The sequence below is a fragment of the Sciurus carolinensis genome, chromosome 2 (assembly GCF_902686445.1).
Source record: "Sciurus carolinensis chromosome 2, mSciCar1.2, whole genome shotgun sequence".
Taxonomy (NCBI): Eukaryota; Metazoa; Chordata; class Mammalia; order Rodentia; family Sciuridae; genus Sciurus; species Sciurus carolinensis.
Genome location: NC_062214.1, coordinates 174,193,870 through 174,218,022, shown reverse-complemented (window position 1 = coordinate 174,218,022; position 24,153 = coordinate 174,193,870). Strand labels below are relative to the sequence as shown.

At 48.4% G+C, this 24,153-nt stretch overlaps 1 protein-coding gene across 2 annotated transcripts in view; it reads right to left on the bottom strand.

Moving 5' to 3' along the window:
- Positions 1-1,339: 1,339 nt before the first annotated feature.
- Ift43 (intraflagellar transport 43) overlaps positions 1,340-24,153 on the bottom strand; it is a 79,496-nt gene continuing 56,682 nt past the window's right edge. For both annotated transcript variants that reach the window (XM_047541324.1, XM_047541325.1), the window contains exons 6-9: positions 2,552-2,624; positions 2,213-2,288; positions 1,749-1,811; positions 1,340-1,615 (exon numbers count right to left, since the gene is read on the bottom strand). In XM_047541324.1, coding sequence (XP_047397280.1) covers positions 1,496-1,615; positions 1,749-1,811; positions 2,213-2,288; positions 2,552-2,624 — 332 coding nt within the window. In that variant the 3' untranslated portion in view covers positions 1,340-1,495. The remainder of the gene's footprint in view (positions 1,616-1,748; positions 1,812-2,212; positions 2,289-2,551; positions 2,625-24,153) is intronic.

Here is a 24,153-nt window from a genome sequence, read left to right as displayed (position 1 = left end):
GCTAGGAAATTCCTACATGCTGAGCCCAGAACCTGGATGTAGTAAGAGCTCAATAACAGATCTTGTTGCGGCTGCTGTTATAAAGGGAGGAAGGAGTCAACCCCTAGTCACTTGCTCCGGCTGGCTGAAGACCTCCAAGGTTATCAGAGCCCTGAGGCAGTGGAATTTGCCAGTAATTAAGAGACTAGCAATACAGCCTTTCTCCTTTGGGTTTCACAATGATGTAGGCTCAAGAAAAATCAGCCTGGATGGAAACTTCTCAGTGGCCATGGGAATTATGCCAAAAAGGGCCTGATGAGGCTGCAAGTTGACTCTGGAAAAGGAGGAAACAGGACCCCAAAGCCACTAAGTCCCTGAGTTTATTAATTAACAGACAAGCATTCGCTCTGCCTGCTCCAAGCACGTGGCTCACCAGGGAAGGGCACCTTAGTCACACAAAAATAACCCCCCAGTGGTTTTTTGATGTGTTGAGCCTCTTTGTTTTCCTGAATTTTAATGAAGGGCTTTCCAGGCAGGATAAGAGAAGCACTCAGGGCTCCCTGTCCCCAACGAGTGGGCCTTAGTCAGCTGAGGCCACCTGCATGGGCCTGAGCCAAAGCAGCGGCCTGTAGAGGCTGGCAGGGGAAGGTCCCTGTCCTCCAGGAGACATCTCTGGGAGAAAGCAAGAAAAACAACAAGAGCGCCCGCCCTTTAGGGGAAGGGTTGGGCTCTGCTCCACCTCAGCGCACGGTGGGTGAGCAGGGGTGATTCTGGGCGGAGCAGACCAGCAGCTGTGTGCCCAGCGGTCAGAGGCTCCTGCAACAGAGGGGAGGAGAAGGGGCCGCTCCCTGGGAGAATGTTCCGTGGTGTTCTCAGGGAGACTAGGTCTGCCTTTCCCTTGGAGAACCTGGAAAGGGGCTCTGGCACCCTGTGGCAGAAGGGAAGCACAGGCCTTGGGGCACAGGCGGGTGGGGAGGGAGGGTGCTATCCAACAGCCACCAGGCCCTGATGTGAACGGCAACTCATCACCACCCCTGCTTGCTCCTCAGTGCCAGCTGCCTGGAAGCACAACAGAGGCAACAGTGCCGCCACCAGGGCCCCTGGGTGCTGAAAGGCCCGTCAGAAGGCATCACGCCAGGCCAGGACCATGGTGGGCCGCTGTCCGCAACCTCCCGCAGCACAGCACTGCCCAGGTCCCATGCTCCAGGGAGCCTGGGGCCTCCTGAGAAGCGGTGACTGCCAGCACTCCCCCCACACCGAGCTCCCTCACACGCTTCAGCTCCTGGAGAGCTCAGCGCTGCCCTCCTCCAGTCACTAGTTTTTCCAGGAGAGTGCTGGAAAGAAACCAAAGAGGCACCCACAGAATAAAGTCATTTATTGCATGCAAATGACCCAATGTGGTCTACTGAAAATATTTTTATGACAAAATATTCCATACAAAAGTCCTAAACTGCTTGCATGTCTTCTTGGTTTGAGGCCTACTGCATTTTTCCAGGCCCGAGGCAGAGGTATGCGTTCAGGTGTTCCGAGGTGGTCCCACAGGGTCCTCCTTCTCGGTGTGCAGCAGGTCCCACTCGGTGAGGAGCTCCGAGGACACCTCCGTGTACAGATGGTCCCAGTCCCAACCAACATCCTCCTGCCAAGAGCACACTTGGTTGGTAAGACAAAGAATGTCCTTCCTCCTCAACGGCCACTTCCTACCCACCTGGGCCCCGGGGAGGCGCAGGCCGGCCTAGCAGGGCAATGGCGAGTGGCTCTTGCTACCGTACCTCTCGTACTTCGTGCTCCGGTGCCAACACTTTGGTGAGGAGCTTCAGGTCAATCTCGCCATCCTGTGAATGCACAAAAAGCCAGCTGAGAGGGCAGTCAGGCAAGGATGGGGCATTTGGAAGTGTTAGAATTCCCCAAACAGACCCAGAGACAACCCTCATCAGAGTCAACACCTGAGGGGGACACAGGGCCACTGAGAAAGGAGCGATGGCTATGTCCTCCATGCTGCGCAGCGTTGGCAGAGGGCCACACCAGGAGGACGGCACCTGTCCTCAGGTCCAGAGGGCCCACGTAGCAGCAGGTCTGGCCCTGGGCAACCCTGGAGTATGGTGGGTCCGTGCTGCGAGACACCCAAGGACACCCCGGCCCGGACTGTGGAGAAGGTGCTGCGGGGCTTTGGAGGAACTGAGAATCTGCAGGTGTCACGTGGAACCAGCCCCTCCATGCACAGCCTTTCACTCACCAAGGTCTGAAAGGCCGAGTACTTCATGAGGTCATTGTCCAGGTCGCGGTAGGTCATCACCCGGTTTACCTGGACGCTGGAGGACAGAAAGTGTGAGGAGGGACAGGCAGGGCGGGTTCCAGGACTGCTGCTGGCCTACTGTGCCCAGAGCCCCGTAAGCAGCTGGGGATGACCAGGGTGGGAACAAAATGAGTTAACAAGTTAGGAGCCCTGGGATGGAGCCCATCACCGGAAGGATCTGGACCTACTCTGGGGAGCAGGAGTCCTCTCTAGACCATACCTGGAGTGTATTAGTTCGTCTGTTCTGTTTTTGCCAGTTTCAGACCTAACTTAACCTACCTGGGAGGCGAGGCCACCTGCAAAACAAAGTCCTCTTCCTGCACTTCTTCCAGATCCGGGATGATGGGAATATCTGCAACGAGAGGCGGAGGCACGACTGTCCACAGCGGACAGGGATCTTGCCGGCTTCTCCATTTACTGCCGGTTCACCTTCCACACCCAGCTGGGGGGCTGGGGGCTGGGGGTTGCATGGAGTCTGTGGCCTCCAAAAGTTTCTGGCATAGGGCTGTGGTACCAAACTAGGGGTGCAACTGGAATCAGAAGTGGAGCTTCAGCAATTTCTGACCCCTAGGCCTTACCCAGAATGCACTGAGGGAGAACCCCCTGTTGGGGTTCATTCTTCTGTATTTCCCCCTAAGGTTTCTTCAATGACTCTGACGCAAGCAGCAGATTGGAAGCCTTGGAGTGGATCTCCAGAGAGAGGTAAAGAAGTGACAGAGACTCCATGCTGTCCCCAGACAGCATTTGGGGCTTAGAACAGAGGAAAGAGGAAAAGGAACAGGTGAATGAGCCTGGCACGGTCAGAGACAGAATTGAGGATATGTAGTGTCACAAAATGATGTCATCGGGAGTGACACCTGATCATGACCAATATTGACGCATGCATTCAGTCTAGAGAGCAATTGTCACAGTCCAGGTCTCAGCACTCAGCCTGCATCTGAAGGACGTTTTATACAGTGATGTAACCCGACTCTCCAACTGTGTTTTGGTGATCAGGGCTCCACCTACCAGGCCGGATATAACAACCACCACCCACTCTAATGACCACACTTCTCATTGCCTCATGGAGCTTCCTTCTCTGAGTCACAATTAGACATATGCGGAGACACGAGGCCAGTCCTTCTATCAGCCTAACAAAGCCACACACACAGACCGAGAGACTGTGCATCACTTCATTGAGGCATCAGGCTACAGTTCCCCAGAACTGCCCGCCTCATGGGGACAAATGACTCCCCTAAAGAAACAGCCATTACCCGTCTCCAAATGAGCATCACTGACTGGTTAGGGCTTTCACTTTAACCAATCAGGATAACATCAAAAAGAGGTGGGCGGGGAAAAAAGGTCAAGGTGGGAAGAAAGTCCTAGAATTCCCAAACCAACTGCAAACACCAAAATGAGGAACATTCCAGAGCAGACGAGTGAAGAAACCTTCATTTCTGCTTCTAAGGACTGAATTCAACTTTTACTTCTAAACGAGGCACATGATCATTCCAGCAACAGCTGGGAAGACGCCGGCCACTTTCAGCCCATTCGTTATTTAGACGTGGGACTGCTCCGGTCCAGCCAGGCCCGAGTATCCACACGTCACTTTGAAGCCTGCTGTCTTTATCATTACTTCTGACTGAGGACCCACAGATGTCGTACCTGGAAAGACAGAGAGTGGGCGAGAGAGAGACGGAGACACAGAAAATAAAACAAAAAGAGACAGAGAAAGAAAGTGGTGAAAAGGGATAAAAATAAAGAGAAATTGCTGATAGGGGACATAAAGAAGAGACACACACACCACCCCCAAAGCTTAGATCATATGCCCCTGTCCGGCTCCCGAATTAGAGATGGAATTAGCTAAGATTCTGTTTCTTATGCTGGTGGACATTTAGCTTCCGTTTTCACTCCCCTTCTGAGTGATGCACACAGTTCATTGTGTGGGCTGCTCGGTGCCACTCTGCTCCCTGAGCCCAGGCTGTGTGGGGCTCCCTGGCTGTGAGATGGCACAGGCCCTGCAGAGGGACGGGGGAAGCTGGCTGTGCCGTGTGCCATCAGCAGTGTGACAGTTTTGGAGTGAGCCAGCTAGCTGCCACTGGTGGCTCTCTTCGGTGTGCAGTCCAGCCTGAGATGAATATTCAGAAGTTGGTAAGAAAATGCCCCACGCTGAGTGTAGGGCCCAGGACAGGGTCTTCTCAAACTCCCCTTCCCTCGGCAACTTCAGCATTTGGGTCCTGTCAGCTCTGCCCCGCTTCCCTGAGCTCCGAGGAACTGCACTTCTGCCCAATGTCCACTCTCACTCCCCACGGACTTCCCTCTTGGTACCCACCCCCCTCCTCCAAATGTGCACAAAAGAATGCGGGGCTGGCCCATCTGTGACAGATCAGAGGTCAGCGCGGGCTTGGCAAAGGGGCCGCTCAGAGCGGCGCTGGCGGGGCTGGCCGCACAGTGGGATTTCTCTCTAATTGGAAAGCCCGGTGCCCAGCAGAACCCGGTGAACCGCCTGAGTGGGACAGAGCCAGCGATGACAGCCAGGCCAAGGCAAGCTGGAACATTCCGGTGCAGTGACAGCTTGAGCCATCGCAGCAGAGGCAGCCCATCCAATTCCCGGCCCCCAGTGGAACAGGTGGCCGTGGAGCAGGTTTTGGGCAAACTTCAAAGAACTTCGCAATTTTATGGTTTCTGATTTACAGTCGCAGACAAGTGTCTGCTTATGTGTACTTGAGATGGTCTGGGGACTGCTTCTCTCTGTCCCTTCCCCCTCCCCCATAAATACTATGAACAAACCTAGAAGAAAAGAAAATGGACTTGAGAAATCTGCTTCCTCACAGGGAATGAACGAGTCCTGCCTCCCAGCAGAGACAGTGACTTGATCTGCAAACGTGGCCGGATGACCAAGTCTCGCAGGTTGGGAAGCTTAACATGCAAAGCACATATTTTTTTAGGTGGGGGTGGGGTACCAGGGATTGAACTCAGGGGCACTAGGCCACTGGGCCACATCTCCAGCCCTATTTTGTATTTTATTTAGAGACAGGGTCTCACTGAGTTGCTTAGGGCCTCACTTTTGCTGAATCTTGCTTTGAACTCATAATCCTCCTGCCTCAACCTCCTGAGCCACTGGGATTATAGGTGTGCACCAGGCTAGCACACAGGTTTAACAGCGACACCTGAGTACTGTAGTACTGGTACTGTTGAAAAGCTATTTTTATTTTTCACAGTGCTGGGGACTGAACCTAGGGCCTGGAGCAAATTAGGCAAGTGCTCTTACCACGGAGTTACATCCCCAGCCCATCTGCTGCTATTTAAAAAATCCAATATTACATTAACTTTATTCTCATTCCCTCTATGCTGCTATTACTCGAAGAACATTAACAATAGCAACAAGATAAATAAAGCAGGTGCAAGATTCCTGTTGGTGGTGTAAGAGAGCAGCTGGAGGCAGGATGGCCTGCTTCAAATCCTGCCTCTGCCACGTAACTGTTGCATGACTTTAGTATCTTTGTGCTTCAGTTCTTTATCTGTAAAATGAAGATCATTACATCTACTTCGTATGTTTTTTCTAAATATCAAATGCAATGAACTTTATAAAATACTAAGCACTGTGTTCAGTGCCTAATAAATAGTCACTGCTCTTAACAAATATTATATTGTGCACACAGAAAAACTAGGTGGTCCTATCTTCACTTTCACATTTAATCCTGCCCAGTCCAGTCATTTTTAGATGGCAACACGACTAAAGCAAGATTAAGCACCTTGTGTGAGGTGAAACCTCTGAGGACACTATTAGTAACGCACTGGTCAGGGTGAGTGTCCCACTCCAAAGTGGCACCGGCCCTGCTTCGCTTTGTTTAAAATGCAAAGGGGCTTTGAAGGCACCTCCTCCCACAGTGGAGGGGCGAGACGCTGCCTAGAGTTGGGATACCTTTATTTTTGCCTAAGATTTAACATCTTTTGTTTTGGTATTTCTCTCCATTCCTGTAACTATAAACAAGCTAAGTCTTCTCTCTCACAAGCCCTGACGTTCTCCTTCCTTCAAGGTCAAATGGAACAGAAGGGTAAAAGTGCACTCACATCAGAGAACCTGGAAATGCCACCCGCCACCGCACCAGCCATGCCTTACTAACTAGCCCCAAGGAGGATGAGGTGGCCGGGTACCAGGAACAGACCCAGAGAAGGGGACGGCGAGGCAAGACAGCTGGAGTGCGCAGTGCCCTGGGGTGCAGGCTCCCATCTGGCTCAGTGCCGCTACAGGCCAGCGCCACCCTCACACCCAGCATCTGCTGTGTGGTCCCAGCTCAGACCAGTCCTTCTGTGCCCCACGCGCTCGCTCCCGGCCCCATCAGCTCTCCTGCACGCTGGTCCAGCGGCTCCTCCGCCCCACGAGGTGCCTGCCCCGCCACTCTGGGATGTGCTATTTGTCTGCTCGTTCACTCATTCGTTCGAGGAGCATCGACTGATGCAAGAAGCCACGAGAGGCGGTGCCAGAACTGCAGCAAACAACACAAGTTCTCCATCTTCAGGAGCGCCAGTCAGACAGGAGGATAAGACACACAAATAAACGTCCTGCTCAGGAATTAAAATACACAGAAATGCTATAGAAAAGCTTAACATGAAGTATTTTCCTTCCTTCTATGAGACCCAGCCTTCTCATCTCCCTAGAGGTAATCACTCAATTTCTTGTACATGTTTACCAAAAAACATTTATGCATATCATAGCATATGAGCCCCACCCCCCTTTTGGTACCAGGAATTGAATCCAGGGGCACTTAACCACTGAGCCACATCCCCAGCCCTTTTATATTTTTTATTTAGAGACAGTCTTGCTGAGTTGCTTAGGGTCTGGCTAAATTGCCGAGTTTGGCTTTGAACTCGGATTCTCCTGCCTCAGCCTCTAGAGCTGCTGGGATTACAGGCATGAGCCACCTGCCCAGTATCTATGTCCTTTTAAAAATGTCTGCAAATGGGATCAGGCTACATACGTGTTGCTCTGAAACCTCTGTCCTTGTCCATATGTAGATGTATCTCATGCTTTTCAATGACCACCTTGTTATCTATTGAATGAATGCTCCACAATGCATTCAATCCAGTCCAGAAAGGGTGTAATTCTGAATCTGGGGCATGGGGTGAGGATCCAGGCAAGGTCTCTGAATGAGAGACAGAGTAGCTGAGAGCTGAAGGAGAAGCAGGACTGAGCCAGGCAGGGGACAGCAGCTGCTATGGCACTAGGAGATGAGAAGTAACTTGCAGCACTGGGGGATCTGAAGGCAGGCTGGCGCGGCCCAGTGCACGGCCAGGAGTAGGAGCGAGCACGTAGCACCAGCTGAGGAAGGACCTGCACATCAGCCAGGGGACGGGCGAGGTGGTGCTGCTATGAGCAAGAGCCCGCCAAGGCACACTAGGGACAACCAAGGTAGACTCAGCATGGCAAGGTTGCAAAGGGAAGCTCTGTTCATAAAAAATAATAAATCAAGAGAATAAGGAAAATGCACATCCCTTCCTTGGTGAAGGGAATCTCTGAATCCAGGGTGCAGAATTAAGAGCTCACTATTGTGTCCATCTCTAATTTGTTCAGGGTGCACCTCACCACCGTGCAGGAGGTAGGGTAAGTGAAATTTGCCTCAGCCCCTTGGCTGAGACACATCCCAGTTACTTCTGCATTCCAAAGGGCTGGCCAAGTACAGGACAACTGAGCAGAACTGAACCAAAAGATGCACCTCCAATCTGAAAAGTCTCACGTGGGGAAGAGCCAAGTTCATCTGCTCTGTGCTGTTCCGGTTGTAGTATAGGAGACTCAGTAGGATTCACTCTCCAAGGTCAACTTAGAGGGATCCTTGGAGGCTTCCTGGATTTGATCACATCACAGCAAAGGCTTTGCCTCACTTGCAAGCTGCAAGGCCCATGGGAAACGTCAGTGAATATACAAGAAACAATGAATGAGTGGGGACAAAGGGGCGGAGAAAGAGTCATTCACATTTGGCGCACTCTGGACCATCTGGCTCCTTCCTGAGGTGGGGCCACATGCTCGCCACCAATCTCCACATTCTGGAAGCATACAACAGAGGCCTGCTAACACACAGCAACAGCTCTAAGATTCTCTCAAGGTGCGAGTTCGCCAAATAGGGACCTCATTTAAATACTGGAACACTGGCCTGCGGCCACCTAACAAATCAAACCAACACATGAAACCACAGAAATAAATAAGTGGTGCCCAAATAAACAGCAAATAGAAATGTACAGCAAAAGATCAATTACAACTGGTTTCAAAGATGTGAGAAGCTGCCATTTGCCCTGAAATACCTTCTTCAGGAATAGTATCATCACATGCCGGGACTAAAACGCTAACTACCCAGCAAAGTCCCAGAGGGATCCTGTTCTGCTCCCGTGATCTGACAGTAAAAAGCTGAGCCGCCTCTTCTGGTGAGGAGGCTCGAATCTCTGGGACATTCTGTGTGGCAGCCAGTCCTCTGGCCTATCTTGTTGGGGAACCACTAGAACAGAAGGGCTTTCTTAGGTGGACTCAGCTAGTCACAGGGCGCCTCCGACAAGCTCTTTGCCTGGCAGACAATGAAGTCCCACGGAAAGGAGCATCTGGTCCCAACCAGGCAAGGAGGTTTCAAGCAGGAAGCCCCCTCCTCTCTGTGTCCCCTTGGTTTCTATTCTTTGCTGATTTCCTTTTCTTCTTCTTCCTCCTCCTCCTCCTCTTTTCTTTCTCCCGAGCAGTGCTGGGGATGGAACGCAGGGCCTTGAACATGCCAAGCAGGCGCTCTACCACTGACCACATGGTTTCTATAGAGATGCATAAAGTCTCTTCAGTATCCCAACATGGTTTTTTTTTTTTTTGGTACCAGGGATTGAACCCAGGGGCTCTTAACCACTGGGCCACATCCTCAGCCCTTTTTATTTATTTATTTTTGTTTTTATTCGTTATACATGAAGTAGAATGAAGTCTGGCATATTACACAAACATGGAGTATAACTTCCCATTCTTCTGGTTGTACATGATGTGCATTAAATTGGTCATGTATTCATATATGAATATAGGAAAGTAAAGTCCGACTCATTCTATTACCTTTCCTATTCCCATTCCCCTTCCCTTTCCTTCATTCCCTTTTGTCTAATCCTATTCTTCCCTACCCACCTCCTCCCCCTTATTGTGAGTTAGCATCCACATATCAGCGAGAACATTTGGTCTTTGGTATTTTTGTCTTGCTGAGTTGCCTAGGACCTCAATAAGTTGCTGAGGCTGGCTCTGAACTTGTGATCCTCCTGCCTCAGACTCCTGAGTTGCTGGGATGGCAGGTGTACACCACGCCAAGCTCCCAGCACTTCCTCTCACCAGACGAGGGGCTGACCTACCTTTCCTTTACTGGGTCGCCCAGGTGTTTACTGATGCCATCTGCCCCTCTCACTTCACCTACTAACTCAGCTCCCAACCCCAAACACTCTTCTGGGTCACACAGTCTCCTCCCAAGCTCCTTCCCACTCTGCCTTGGCACTACAGGTCTCACGTCTACCATTCACAGCCAAGTTCAACAACCAATCCACATGAAAGGAATCTGGACATGCTGCCTCAGGACACCCCAAGAAGAGTGGTCCTGACAAACCCCTAATTCTGGACCAAAAGTCAACAGACATTAGCAGAGCTCACGAGTGAAAGAAAACAATGTCCGTATTTTTAGGAGATGGCAACTTTAAACCAGAGATCATTATGATTTTTCTCTGCAGCTGCAAAACTTTGTTTTACTGAATGCTGTTACCTTCTGCATCACGTATGGGGAATTTTAAACAGGCAAATGGAAGAAGGTCTGATTGAAGATGAAGTTAAGTGAAAGAAATTGGTCTCATTTAGCACATGACAGGATTCATCTGTGTTCCCAAGTCCACTGAGGTGGCATCATGGGCGTTTCATATTCATGAGCTGCTGCGACACTATGTCCCCTCATTTACAAAGAGCCGTGTTCAGCAAATTCTGTCCCTGTGGACACCCCGTGCATTTCATGGTCTTGTCAGAGAGACATCAAACGCTCCAGTAACCAAATACCAGAAAATGGCTTTAATTAGTGGATCTCAATCGTATAAATAATTTTTTTTCTAAGTGGAAAAAAAAAATGGAGAATTTTTGAAAAAGAAAAAGGGAGAGCAGCAGGCAACAGGCTTCAAACACGGAAGGAACAAGGGAAAGAGGCGGTCTCGGAGGAGCTCCTGAGCAGTCCCCTGTGCTCCTTGGATTAGGGGCGAGGGGCACAAACGCATCTCCAGGTCCTTGGCAGGTCCACCTTAGGAAGACGTGTCCCTTGTGCTTTTGGCTGAATAACACTTGGACCTGGCTACACCAATCTGGCAGGTGAGGGGAGAGTGTGAAAGCTGCGACAGTGGCCAGAGCGCCACACCGCCCAAGTGGAGGAACATGGCTGACCGAGCACCAGTCCCCAAGGCAGAGCTGATGGGGCCAGGAGCCGAGCATGGGCAGCTCCTCAGGGAGCTGCGATGGGGACCCGGAGGGCAGGTGCCCATCCTGCAGTGCCAGCTTGGGGTGGACGTGTTCATCTGCGTCACGTGCTGAGATGCTCTGCGTTCCTGCCTAAGTGAATCTCTCCTAATGCTGGGGAAGGAGACGCAGACCTTGAGAGGCGCAAGGTCAAGTGGCTGTTCCGCTCAGCCCCACGCTGGGAGGACTCTCCGTGGACGATGGGCTGAGAGGAAGGCTTGGGCTGGCTTGGCTCCTGCCAGGCCTCCCCAGAGTTGGGTTCTGGCTGAACTGTTGGCAGAGAACAGGGTCAGCGAACAGCGGCGAGTGGGCTTGGGTGGTGGGTGACCTTGTTACCTCACCCCCAGCGTGGCTGCAGCAGATTTCTAAAGGAGCCGCGGGCACCATGCCCTGGATGGAAATGCTCCCCATCCCCCAAGCCCACTGAAGCCCGCCAGTGTCCGACGCACAGCTGGTCCTCAGCCAGGGCAGAGTCTGCAAGCCAGTCACAGGCACTCAGGAGCGACGCGTGGGCCCCTCAGGGCTCTCTCCAGAGAGGGGCCCCGTTCACCCAGGAGCCTTAGGTGACCTGATTCTGAGAAGACCTCAGTGTCACCTGCCAGGGTGGCCTCTGGGGAACACCGTGAGTGACAACTGAAGGAAACAAGGAGCAAGGCCTCGCCGAGAGCTCCCGCAAAGCTCCGTGGCGGTTTTCTCCAGCTTTCATCTGCAGAGCTGCGTTAAGGACAAGGAGGGGTAAAGGACTTTAAATGGGATGAAGGAATGAAGGGGCTGGAAGGAACAGAAAGCTGTATCTCCCCACTGTTCAATGAGGCCCAGGATGAATGACACGGTACTAATGTGACAGAGCGCCTTCTTAGGGGCGCCAGCCCAAGCATGTTAGAAACGGGCATATCTGATTCCATTTCATCCTCTTCATGTTACACTGGAAAAAACAAGACAAACTACACTGCTTTCATTCCAAATCCTCAGGTTTTGTATTTTTCCTTATATATATTTATTAAAAAAATGCTCCTTTGATCGGTGCCACCCGTGACACCCCCACATGCGGAACGCTTCTGAGCGGTTCCCTCCGCGCAAGGCCACTGCTGGTGACAGCCAGCTGGTTTTGATCACAGCCATTCCGAATCGGATTTTCATAAGATAGATGAGGAGTCTTACTGCTGCTCTCTCTCTTATCAGATGAGAAATGGAGGGGGAGGGGGGGAAGGGTCCTGAGGGAACAGCGCAACAATCAAGGGCTGCGAGGTTCTTTCTCTGTCCCTCCGCTGCTGCAATTTTCAAAGGAGTCTGCCTCGGGCACTTTTAAATGATGGTGTCTCAATTCTGTAATCATCTTTCAAGAGCTTTCTCTTAAAGGGTCTTTTAGGTAAACCTAGTCCGTCAGCCACACTTATGGACTTGGGCATCACATTCCCAGCGTGTCCTCCTGTGTGTATACAGAGGAGTCCACACGCACATGCACAGTGAACGTCTGCGAAGCTGTAGAGCTGGCCGGACCTAAAGCTAGGAAGGAAGATCCACCATTTGGTCTTCAAATTTGCCCTAGAAGAGGATCCCGTTACCTTCTCCCCAGATTTCTGCCATCTTTAGGTTTTTCTGGCTCACGTCCTTCTTTAGAAACTAATCTCCATTCTGAGTGTCAGAAGAAAAGGGTTCTCCAACTGAGGGATGTCCTAAGTCCAACCTCAGATGCATAAGCATCCCTGTCCCCTGCCATCTCACCTGGGCTTCAACCTGTGGAGTGAACCACAGCTGTTGGTTTAGGAGTGCGTGAACAGTTGCCAGCCATCCAGGCTACACCTTGCTGCTTTTGGATAAAGACTTATTTGGAGCAAGTCCATAACCCCACCTGTCTTTTTTCATTGCAGACAGCATAAGGCTTTTTCTTTACACAGTTCCCATCACTTGAGACATCCTAGGACTGACCTCTATCTCCTTCCAGTCAAATAAAAATCTAAGGAGTCTAAGATCCCTGGGCAGTGGTTCTCCTCAATGTGGGCCTGTGCATTTAGTACGTCACCTGCTCTCATCTCTTAGCTGCCCCTCCCTTCACAACCACAAGAAGCGTCCCTGCCCTTCCCCAAAGGCTGAGACCGAGCTCACAGCCACACATGGACAGCCTCATGACACTAAATGGGAGTAACTCTGTCCTATCCTGATCCTGTCTTCTGAATTCATTGAGGACAGAAGTCAGGGAGTTACGGAACAAATACCCTGATCTCTCTAATGATCTCAGGGAGATATAACTCTGTACTTCTGTCGGCGTTTACTGTCACATGATTTGTTATTAATCACATTCCTCCAAACGGACCACAGCATGACAGGATGCTGATGGCGCGTTCCGAGGTCCTGGAGGAGCGTTATGCAACCTGCTCCATTTCAAACGCGCACGTGTGCGTAGCACAAGACTTTCACTTTGATTCTTGCCTGGCCACCTCTTCAGATAGGGACGTGCAAAGAACCTGCTCATGGAAACAAAGACAATGGAATCCCCAAGGAGGTTACTATCAACCATGTTTTGGGCAGAGATGTAATGATGGTGTCTCGCGGCGGCCAGGTGTGACCTTGAGATTCCAGGGCACCCCCCAGGCATAAAAGCACTCTCCTCCAGCTCCCATCAGTACACCAGGGAGTCTGGTCAGGACTCTGGGCTTTGTTGTACAGCCTAGAAAGGTAAGGAAGAATATGACTGAGTGGACAGAGATTAGGAACTGAAACCAAGCTTAACACAGTTCTCAAAACTGGAATTCTGCCTTTTGTAGCAGAGGGTGCCAAACGAACAGAGCAAACCAGTCTCTATCCTATTGGCTGAATCAGGTTATGCCAACATCCCTCCCTCCAGGGGACTTCTAGAAACCTACTCTGTGATGACGTAGGCACTTCTTAGGCTAGGGTCATGTTGCCTTGTGTCTCCTGAAAATCCAGAGTCAAGTGAAAACAACTTCTCTCACAATTCAGACACTCCTGGGAAGTCAAAGTAACTTCTGTGGTGTCTCAATCACTCTGGGGCCCGGCACTGGTTAAACCTGAGCCCTGGTGACCTCAAGGATCTACATCTATTAGAGTTCATTTTTCTTTTGCCACCAGGAACTTGGCTGTAACTGCCTATCGAGGAAGAACTAAATTCAGATTCCTGGTCTAGAGGGTGCACCCCACTGGGAATCAGGAATCTTGGGTCCTAGATCTGCCCCTAATTGGCTGACCTTATACCAATTACTTGTCAACTCTAGTCCTAAGATTCCTTATTTCTAAAATGAGTCTCTATGATATCTGGGTGTCCACGGGCATATATCAATGAGATTAAAAACAAGAAAACAAAGCAAGACCCTTTCTGATAGACTTATCTATGGCAGTCTTTCTAAATATTCCACAGTCACAATCATGGCCTGCAAATAAAGCACTATCCCTTTTGTACAGTATCAATATAATAAAAGATCCATTTTCTATGATTCAATCAACCAGCAGATTCCACCTCTGGCCCATTATGGACTCAGTCTGGTATTCCCACCATCACCTGGTACCAGTTCCTGGTGCCTGCTGGTAGTCTACTCAGTCTTTAAATGTCCCCGTCTCTGTGCTGCTGGTTTACTTCTGCTGTGTCTCAGAGGTGGGCTGGGGGAGAGCTACAACATGGTACTTCAGAGCCCAGGCAGTGCCCTGGGGAGCCTCTGGTTTCACCAAACTGCCCAAATTCCCCAGCACACACCACAACCTATTTTGCCTTTAAGTAGGTTCTCTCCTCTGAAAGACTTGCCACAGACACAGGAATTCATTATGCAAAAGCAATCTCGGTGGACTTGATGGAGAAGAAAGGATAACATGAAAGAGGGGAACGGTCAACCCTGAAAATTCTGCTTCATGTCACAAGAGCTTTAATGACCTGGCCTCTTCAGCTTTTCTCTGTTCAGCCCAGATATTGTTGTGGACAAGACTTCACAGTAAGAGGATCAGCAGAGATGAGGACATAGGCCAACGGGTGAATCTAAGAACCAGCAGAGGAGAACGAATGTGCAACAGGATGTAAGAGGAGCTGAAGAGCAAGCCTAAAGCCTGAAGCCGAGCGAGAGCAGAGGGATTAGGAGTCACAAGACCACATCAGAACCTCAGCTCTGCCTGCAGTTAGCACAAAACCACCTGCTGAATTTTTAGGAATTTTGCATTTGAGTTTGCTGTAGTTTATATCATAAACAGTTTCCCAAAGTCTGTGTCAAAGGCTTGGTGCCAGATTGGTGCTGTCAGGAGTTGGTGGAAACTTTAGGAGACAGGGTCGAGTAGAGGCAGTCCTTAGATCACTGGGGTCGTGTTCCTGAATGGGACTGTGGGATCTTGCTCTCTTCCTCTCTCTTTGGCTTCCTGGCTCATGAGGTAAAAGTTTGTTCAGCCATGAGCTTCTTGCAATTATCAACCAACACCCCCCTGGAGGCCTCATCTTGAATTGGAAATCCAAAATCATAAGCCCAAATAAACCTTTTCTCATTATATGTTAATTATCTCATGTATTTGGTTATAGTAATGGAAACTGAATGAAGTTTATGTCAAACATAAACATCAATAAAGATGTGGTTATATACCATTATAATTATATTAAAAACAAAAGGTAATACAGCCTCAAAACTCACCACTTTCTACATGCTATTACATTTACTTTACCTGTGTGCTCAAAATTATCTACATACGATGTTCTTACAGGGTGGAAATACGATGCCTCGGTGTGCTGCTGCCCCTCTTGTCCTAACTGTGGTCAGTGATGTCATGTTGGTAGCTTAAAACCAGCCATGGTGAGAATATCTGCACCACAGAAACTGGCAAGCACTAACAACCACAACTGTTTCTCCCCCTGGAAAGCTGGTTGGGGACTTGCCATCACATCCTGGCTTATGGGCCATGTGGCCTCCATGAGTTCTTTAACGTCACAAAGCTATCATTTCCTCCTCTAAGATGGTGAGAATCGCAGGGTCTCTCGGAATTGCTGGGGGGATTCACTGAAGTACTGCAGGCAAAGCATAATGCCTGGCTCAGGGTAAACACAAATGTTACTTATCAACACCGTTTCCTAAAAGAATGGCTTCTTTTACAAATTGCTTACCAGTATCCTGTAAATAGAACAAAGCACAAACACAAGAGAGGGCAACTTAGTCCATGAACAGGCGAGTAGAAACCCCCGGCCCTGCTGCCACTCCTGCCGTGTGTCCTGTGCTACGGAAGGAAGAAAGGCTAGTGACTTGGAACTTCGAAAAACAGACCTGTTTTAATAAAGCATCAGTGGTAGTTATAGTAGTTTAAATAAAAGCAGGGAGGCAAAGAAACTAGGTTTAGGAGCCACCTAGGAAGCTTCATGAGGGAGAATGGAGCTGAGACACCAGGGTTCCAATTCATGGGGTTTTGTTTGTTTTTTTTGGTACTGGGGATTGAACCCCGAGGTGCTTAACCACTGAACCACATCCCCTAGCCCTTTTATTTTTTATTTTGAGGCAGGGTCTCACTAAGTTGCTTAGGGCCTCGCTAAATTGCTGAGGCTGGCTTTGAACTTGTGATATTCCTGCCTCAGCCTCCCAAGTCGCTAGGATTATAGGTGTGCACCACTGTGCCTGGCTAACTGATCTGTTCTTACAGAATTCTTCTACTTTGCTTTCTCAAGATTGATGCTGTTGAGGCTCAGAGTGACTTTGATGTTTGCAAGAGAAGGGATGAAGAACATAACGAAAGGGTTAAGCAAGGAATGAAAAAGAGCCCAAAAGAGAATTAGAAAGCCCAAGACAGAGATGAACAGGCAGTGGAAGACGTGGCGGGTGACGGAGAGATGGTCCTCTAGAGATGGCGTCTTTCCAACCCCGCTGGCAGCCCAGCATCTCACATCTCCTCCAGCCTGGTGGCTTGGCTGTGTTCAGCCACTCTTACCTATTTTCCCTGTTGACATGGATAGAAAATTGAGCAATTACCCTTAAACTCAGCTCTCAGATCATCCAGATTGCTACACTTGCAGAATTAAGTCCCCAATCGCCCCTGGCTAGAAATGGCTTGCCTAGGCTTGTCCTTTAGGAATTAAATACTTTTTGGTTGGCCAGAAGAATTTATTGTTCCTAAGGCTTTGAGATATTCAATGCTGTCAAAACTATATCTTAGGATGCACAGGAGCCCCATCTCCAGCCGGGCCCAGGCACGCCCGAGAGCCAGGACTGCCCCGGAAGGACAGTCCCAGTTCTACTCGCAGCCCTGTGCGACAAGAAAAGGCCACGGTTAAACACAAGAATCACTGACTGCCTTTTTTTTTTTTTTTAATTTTAACTCCTGCTTTCAGAGACTTTCTACTTTTTAAGGACAGACTTTGGGGCTCACACAAATTCTCCTCTAATTTGAACTTAGCTCTGACATAATTTGAAAGTTGAGTCCTTGTGTAACTGGGCGTCACATTATTTCATCCTGAATATTCTTCATCCTTTTTTAAGATAAGGAATTTCCTTTCTTCTATCCACGGGCCTCTCAGTACATTGCTTTGCTTTCTGTAGTGCTGGGGATCAAACCCAGGGCTTCTGCCACTCTGGGCAAGGGCTCTGCCATGGAGCTACAGCCCCAGCCCTCGATGTTCTGTTTTTAAGGTTTCACATTCTGCCCAGAGTTCACTTTCTGTGAGCTGGTATTAGAGCTGGGGAGACAGACTGCAGGCCGGCACGAGGTTAGGGTGTGACATGACCTTGCCCTTGCTGCCTCCCTCCTCCAGCCCCACCGCCACCTCCCTATCCTGGCGACTCCTTTTCCATCACACTGAAGTTTGAAAAATCCCTATCTCAGAGTGGCTGTCCCTCCTCACCTACAGCAAACCAGTCTTTCCTTCTCATAGCACCCTGCATTCTTCCTTTGGGGTGTTCAATCACCATTGTGGGACAGTTTGTTTAGTCCCCACTTTCCAGACTGGAGTGTAAACTGTATGGGGCAAGGACAATAAATGTTTCATTCCCAGCACATTCCCAGAGTCCCTCTCCATGCATCACACGTAGGAATGTTCAACAAACAGCTGCTGAAAGAATCAACGAGTGATTTGCCCAAAGTCACCTGTACAGGCCGAGTTCAACCCTGTTCCAGATCTGGTCTTTCTCCAATGCCACACACTTTCCATGACACAAGTCCAAAGGCCTTAGAGCAAACCCGAAACTTGATTCTACGAATGGATGACTATGTCATTGAAGGATGGTGAGTTCAAGACCAGTACCATCCTATGATTTGGGGACTCTGGCGTCATTTTGAGTTCTGTCTGTCATCTTCCAGCTGTTCTCTGCTTCAAATTCCAATGTTCCTGAAGCACCGTGTTAGTGAGAGCTGGGAGCTAGAATCAGCAAGGTCGATGACTGCCAGTGTTTACAACGTTATTAAAGGCAGTGGGTGTAGCCAGGCTGAGAATGGATGAGACTCTGCTCGACTCGGCAGAACCAGTCTCTCTTCTGGTTATGCTGACCTCCTCCTTCACTCTCCAGCTGGAGTCTTCTCTTAGATCTGGCATCTTACCCTGGAGGTGTTTCCCATTCTCCTCTAACTAACCAAACCCCGTTCACCCTTCAGATCCCGGTGCAAGTTCTTCCTTCTTCCTGAAGTGCTCTCAGCCCACAGGGATCGCTTCCTCTTCTCGACTCGAGGCCATTAAGAATATAACCCACCGACACGGCACCACCGTGGGCTGCCTTTGCTCTTGGCTATTTGACTCTTGCAGTGCTTTTTATCTTTTATGTGTTGTCTTCCATCGAGGTTCTGTGCTCCTTTAGAGCAGAGGTCCATAAGATCTTGAAAAGGACTTCCATGCTACTCTCCAAAGGCCTATTCTGACTGGCAGATGCATTTCCTTCTGTTTACAAAATTCTCTCTTGGGTACTGGAGTGTGGCTCAGTGGTTGAGTGCCTGTTCACCTTGTGTGAGGCCCTGGGTTCGATCCCTGGGACCAAGAAAAGAAAAATCTGTCACTTTTTTTTTTTCCAGTTCTCACTTTTTGGTGCTGAGGACTAAACCCAGGGCTTCGTGCACGCTAAGCATATGCTCTGCCACTGAGCTACACTCCCGAACTATCACTTTTCAAAAGACACATTTGAAAACTTTGAGGATGTGCCACCTCCCCTCTGAGCTCATCCCAGTACCCCCACCTTCAGTCTTTTGCCGTGCTGTTTCACATGCTGGATCATCTGCCCGGCCCTACAGCCATCTGAGCTTGCAGCCTGGCCGTGCTCTTGCCAGAGTCCCCATGTAGGACATTCTTGTTTACCAACATATCCCAAAGCCACCTCTAATTCTCACTCACTCTTCCACTTCCAATTTGAAAACACACCTCATCCATCTTCAAAGTGCTTTTCTCTCTGATTTTCCCTTCTCTTCCCTGGGAAGCAGGAGGCATCAATGGAGGGAGGGAGTGCTTTTTCTTTCTCCTGAGGCATGGGGGGCTTGGAAGGAAGCGTGTGCCTTCCCCAAGGAAGAATGAGCAACACGTACCAAGAGTATAGCCAGGGAGTCCAACTGCTGAGAAGCGTGTCCAGACAGACAGGGCTCCTCAGATGAAAGGAAAGGAGCGAGGGGAACGTCCCGCTAGAGTAGAAGCTCCTAGAGGACGGGGACTGCATCACCCATCGCCAGCACCAGCACCTGGGACAATAAAACACTGATGGCTTTCCCCAGTGACACCTCCGAGGCTGCTGGTGGGAGGGGACCAGATAGCAGGAAGGAGGCCGGACCTCTGATCTTTCCTCCTTTCGAATGCCTCACCCATCACTCATCCTCACCAAGTGTAAGAAAACCATCAGCCCCTTCCCAGATCCTTGCACTGACAACCTCGAGGAACCTCGAGGACTTTTATTAAGGGAACCAGCAGGTTTCCTTACAGGTGTCCAAAGGGTGTTTAATGTCTCCGCTGAGTGAGCATCCATGGATGATTCAGGGGAATCACTTCTGGAGTCTCCTTACCCACCGATATTCTAAGTTCAAAGGAGCAGCCTTCACCAGCCAACCAAGTAATTCTCTGAGCAAAGATAATTCTAGAAACTAGTTATATGTAACATATGATTCTTACTGCAAAATGGATTCTAAACATTCACATAGAGTGAAATGGACTAAGTCAAGTGTGAAGTGTAACATATGAACTGATTTTCCATTAAAGGACGTAAGCATAACTGCATGGAAAACAGATTTATGCTAGAGAAGAGGCATTCCTCCAAGGGAAAAGTAACTGCACTCTGACAAGGGAGGGTTTCATGTTTCAAACCTCCAGGACCAAAACAAAGGCCAAAACACGAATTTCACATTGCAAGTTTATGAAGGGGAAAAAAACACTAGAGGTGTTCTCTGAAAATCAGTATTTTTCTTTTTTCCTTCCTTAGCGCAATTCTATCAAGCACCCCATCAATCATTCAAGACACTCTCTATTATAAATCTGGGAACCAACATCAATACAACTTAACCTGTGGAAGGAGACACCAGCATACCTGAGGGTCCCAGCATTCATTACAGAGACATAGCACAAGGGCTCTGGGGTCAAGATCTATCTACAAATCCTGGTGCTGCCATTAACTAGTTCTGTGACCTTGGAAAGAGTTCTCTTCATCTTAGTCTGCTCATCTTCAAAATGCGGATAATGCTCACTTTAGATGTCTACTGACAGGTGAACATACTGCGGTACACCCACACATGGAATACTACTCAACAATGAAAATGAGCAGGCTTACAACATACACAACCAGGATGAATTTCAAAATCATTGTGCTGAGTGAAAAAAGCCAGGCATGTATACTTATGCTTCCACTTAATTAAAATTCCAGAAAATGAAAATACTCTATTATGACAAAAAAAACCACATCAGTAGTTGTCTGAGGTCAGGGGCAGAGGAGGGATGGATAGGGGCATAAGGAAATTTTTTCTTATGATGGGGTGATGGGAATGTTCTGTATATTGATGGTGGTGGAGTCTACACAGGGCATGCATATCTGTCAAAACTCAGATTATTCACTTTGAATTGGAGGTTTACTATTTATAAATATCAACAAAGTTGATCAAAAATATTTTTCCCATGGATTTATTATTTTTTTATTTTTTTATTTTTTATTTTATTTTATTTTTTTGGGTGCTAGGGATACGAACCCAGGGCCTTGTGCTTGCAAGGCAAGCACTCTACCAACTGAGCTATCTCCCCAGCCCCCCATGGATTTATTTTGAGAATTAAATAAGAGAAAACATAAAACGCTAGGCCTGGCAGCTGGCACATGAGTGTTTGGTAATACATGTCGATGGTAATGCTAGTAGACACTGAGGTCTAAGAACAAGTGTTTTCTTGGGAGTCAGAAGACCAAAGTCTCTCTTCGAGTCCCACTCTTGTATAAAAATCAGTGAGCCTTAACTTCTTAACATGTGGAAAGGCAGGTTTGGCCAAGATGGCCTACAGAGTTCCTCGGAGCTCAACAATTTGCTTTTACAGTGACATCTCTGGTGGCAGCCTGAAAAACCTTCTAATACCATGCATTTATCACACACACAAACGACAGCATTCAGAAAGTTTTACTGTAACATTTAAAGGTTACTCCTTGAAATGTACCATTTTCCATGATGATAAAGGTGGAAAAAGTAGAATTTCAGAAGTTCTTTGCAGGGAGTTGGAAAAACAGAGTATTGAAGGCTGAGTAAACCTCCAATAGGACCATTAATTTAATTGTTTTCCTGAGTTTTCATTTGGAGGTTTTGACTGAAGAACTCTAAAACCTTCTTTCCTAAATTTAAAGTTTTCTTACCTAAATCACAAGTCTCTTGGTGTACTGACAAATATACAAGCAACTGGGGACTGAAGCTGTCCCAAGAAGACCCACTACAGGAAACAGCTTGCAGTGTGCTCACTCCTATGCACCATCCAGACTGGCCAAATCCTCTGCTATGAACTACCTGCCTTCAGCACCATCTCCTTCCCCGTTCAAATCGAGGCTCCAGAACCCTGATTCTAGCATTACAAACTTCCCTGCACACTGCTCCTTAACCTTCTAACACTTTTAGTAATATCTAGTGGAGGCCCTGTTTCCTTGAGTCCCTTGTCACATCCTCCTGGTCACCTTGCTGAAGTAGCTGACAATCCATGAGGACAAGGCATCAAAAGCAGGGCCAGCAACCACCAATCACTGAGCAGCCAGCTCAGTGCTGGCAGGACATCCCAGGTAGATATCTGGGAAAACAGACTTTGAGAACGGAAATGCACCGTATCTTAGTTACCAGGGTCATTGGCAATTATTAGTAGGTGAAGTCTGGCAGCTAAAAGGAGATTAGTGAGTAAGGCTAAGGAGGAAGATGTGGCAAAAAGAAACGAGCTTGTCAATAGGAGACACTGGAGAGCAGAGGTAAGTGCTGGGGAGTGGTGAGGGCGTCCGCAGGCTCTCACTACTCTCACATGGTAGGCTGCCGTCCTCACCTCTAGTGCTGACTCTTCTGCCTTGAAACCCCTTTGGGATGAGATGAGGTACAAGTACTTTTTCACATACTGCCATTCGCTTCAGTCCTCAGTTCTGATGTTCAGGGCACCACGGCAAGCAGGTTGGTGTCTTCAGAATGCCAAACACTTACCTGGGCAGCTTAGTTAACTTAATTCAGTTCTCTGGCCCCAGTTCCAGCTTGACTTGAGCATGGACAGGGAAGAGAAGCAGAGACTCAGGGCAGAGGAAAAGCTCCAGAAACCTGGACTTTCTGAATACAAGCCATGTCTCTGTGGGGGAAAGTCCACGAGGCCAGGTAAAGAATGAGCACCAGGAAGATGTGAGCTGAACAATCCCCAGAGTGGGTGGAAGTGGAAGAGGCTCAGCCCCATCCAGCCAGAGTGGAGAGACGGTGGTGAACAACCAGGCACTCAGCAGACACCTCAGTGTCTCGGTGTTCAGGGCTGACTCTAGACCTGCCCTGATAAGCTCCAAAACAATTCTTAAAATGAACAGATACATTAACAGATCAGTCATTAAAGAAGGACACAGAATCTGGCCATCCAGCACATTAACATCCACAACGTCCAGCATGCAGTCAAAAACTACTAATCGAGAGAAGCAGAAAAATATGACTTGTAACCAGAAGAAAAATCAGTCAGTAGAAACTGACTTAGAAAAGATAGAGATGATGAAATTAGCAGAAAAAGGACTTGAAAACAACTACTATAAAGACTACCGTCAGAAAAAAAGAAAAACAGCCCAGAGAGGGGTGCTCGCCTGTAATCTCAGCTACTCAGAAAGCTAAGGCAGGAGGATCCCAAGTCCAAGGCCAGCCTGGACAACTTAATGAGACTCTGTTTCAAAATAAAAATAAAAAAGGCTGGGGATGTAGCTTAGTGGTAGAGTGCTTCTTCATTTAATCACCAGTAACCACTCCTCAAAAGGAACAAATGAAGTTTTGAGAGCTGAAATAACAAAGTCACTGAATGGGCTATTTTAATGGTTGATTGGACATTGTAAAAGAAAAGGAGGGCTTAAATTTGCAAAGCCTTGGCAGGTTCAATCCCACGTTCAAAAAAAAAGAAAAAGAAAGAACCTCTCCCCCAAAAAAGAATTAAAAAAAAAAAAAAAACCAAGAAAAGAGCAGTTACACAGCAACGGAATCATCCAAATGAAAGAAAAGAGGGAAAAGTAGACTGAAGAACAAACAAACAGAAAAACCACAGCCTCAATGACCTGTGTGGACCATGGTGTGGACAAACATACTTATACTGCAAATCCCTGAAAGAATGGAAGGAAAAAAATACATAAAGGGATACTGGCTAAAATTTTCTGAATTTGATGACGATTATAAATCCACAGACTCCACAAGTTCAAATAGGATAAACATATACACACAAAAAACGACATTGCATACAGGGGAATGCAGATAAGAATGACTACTGACTTCTCACTAGAAACAACACAGGACAAAAGACAATGAAATGACTTAAGTGCTAGAAGTAAAAAAAAACATTAGCCTAGAGTTCTGGGTCTGGTGAAAAGTGAAGACATTTTCAATGAGCAAGGCAGGGAGACTGTGCTGCTAGAGGACCTGTTCTACCAAAAACGACAAAGTTCTGAAGGAAACTGACACCAGAGAGAAACTTGGATCTCCACAAAGGAGTAAGAAGTATGGAAACAGTAAATGTGTGGGTTTTTAAAAAGCTTTAGTAGGAGCAGCTGGTAGAGTGCTTGCCTCTCAAGCACAAGGCTCTGGGTTCAAACCCAGCACCGCAAAAAAAAAAAAAAAAAAGAAAAAAGCTTTAGTAATTTAGGTCCCAAGCATAACCTCCCCTCTAGTAGGCTTCTTTTTAGAGATACGCACAGATGTCATCTCTTCTCTTGAGTCTTGAACACAAGCTGATGCTGAGCCACAACTGCTGGCCCTTTTAGTCCTGCTTCCCCTGCATTCATACAGTCAGTATTAACCAACTATTATGTTTCAG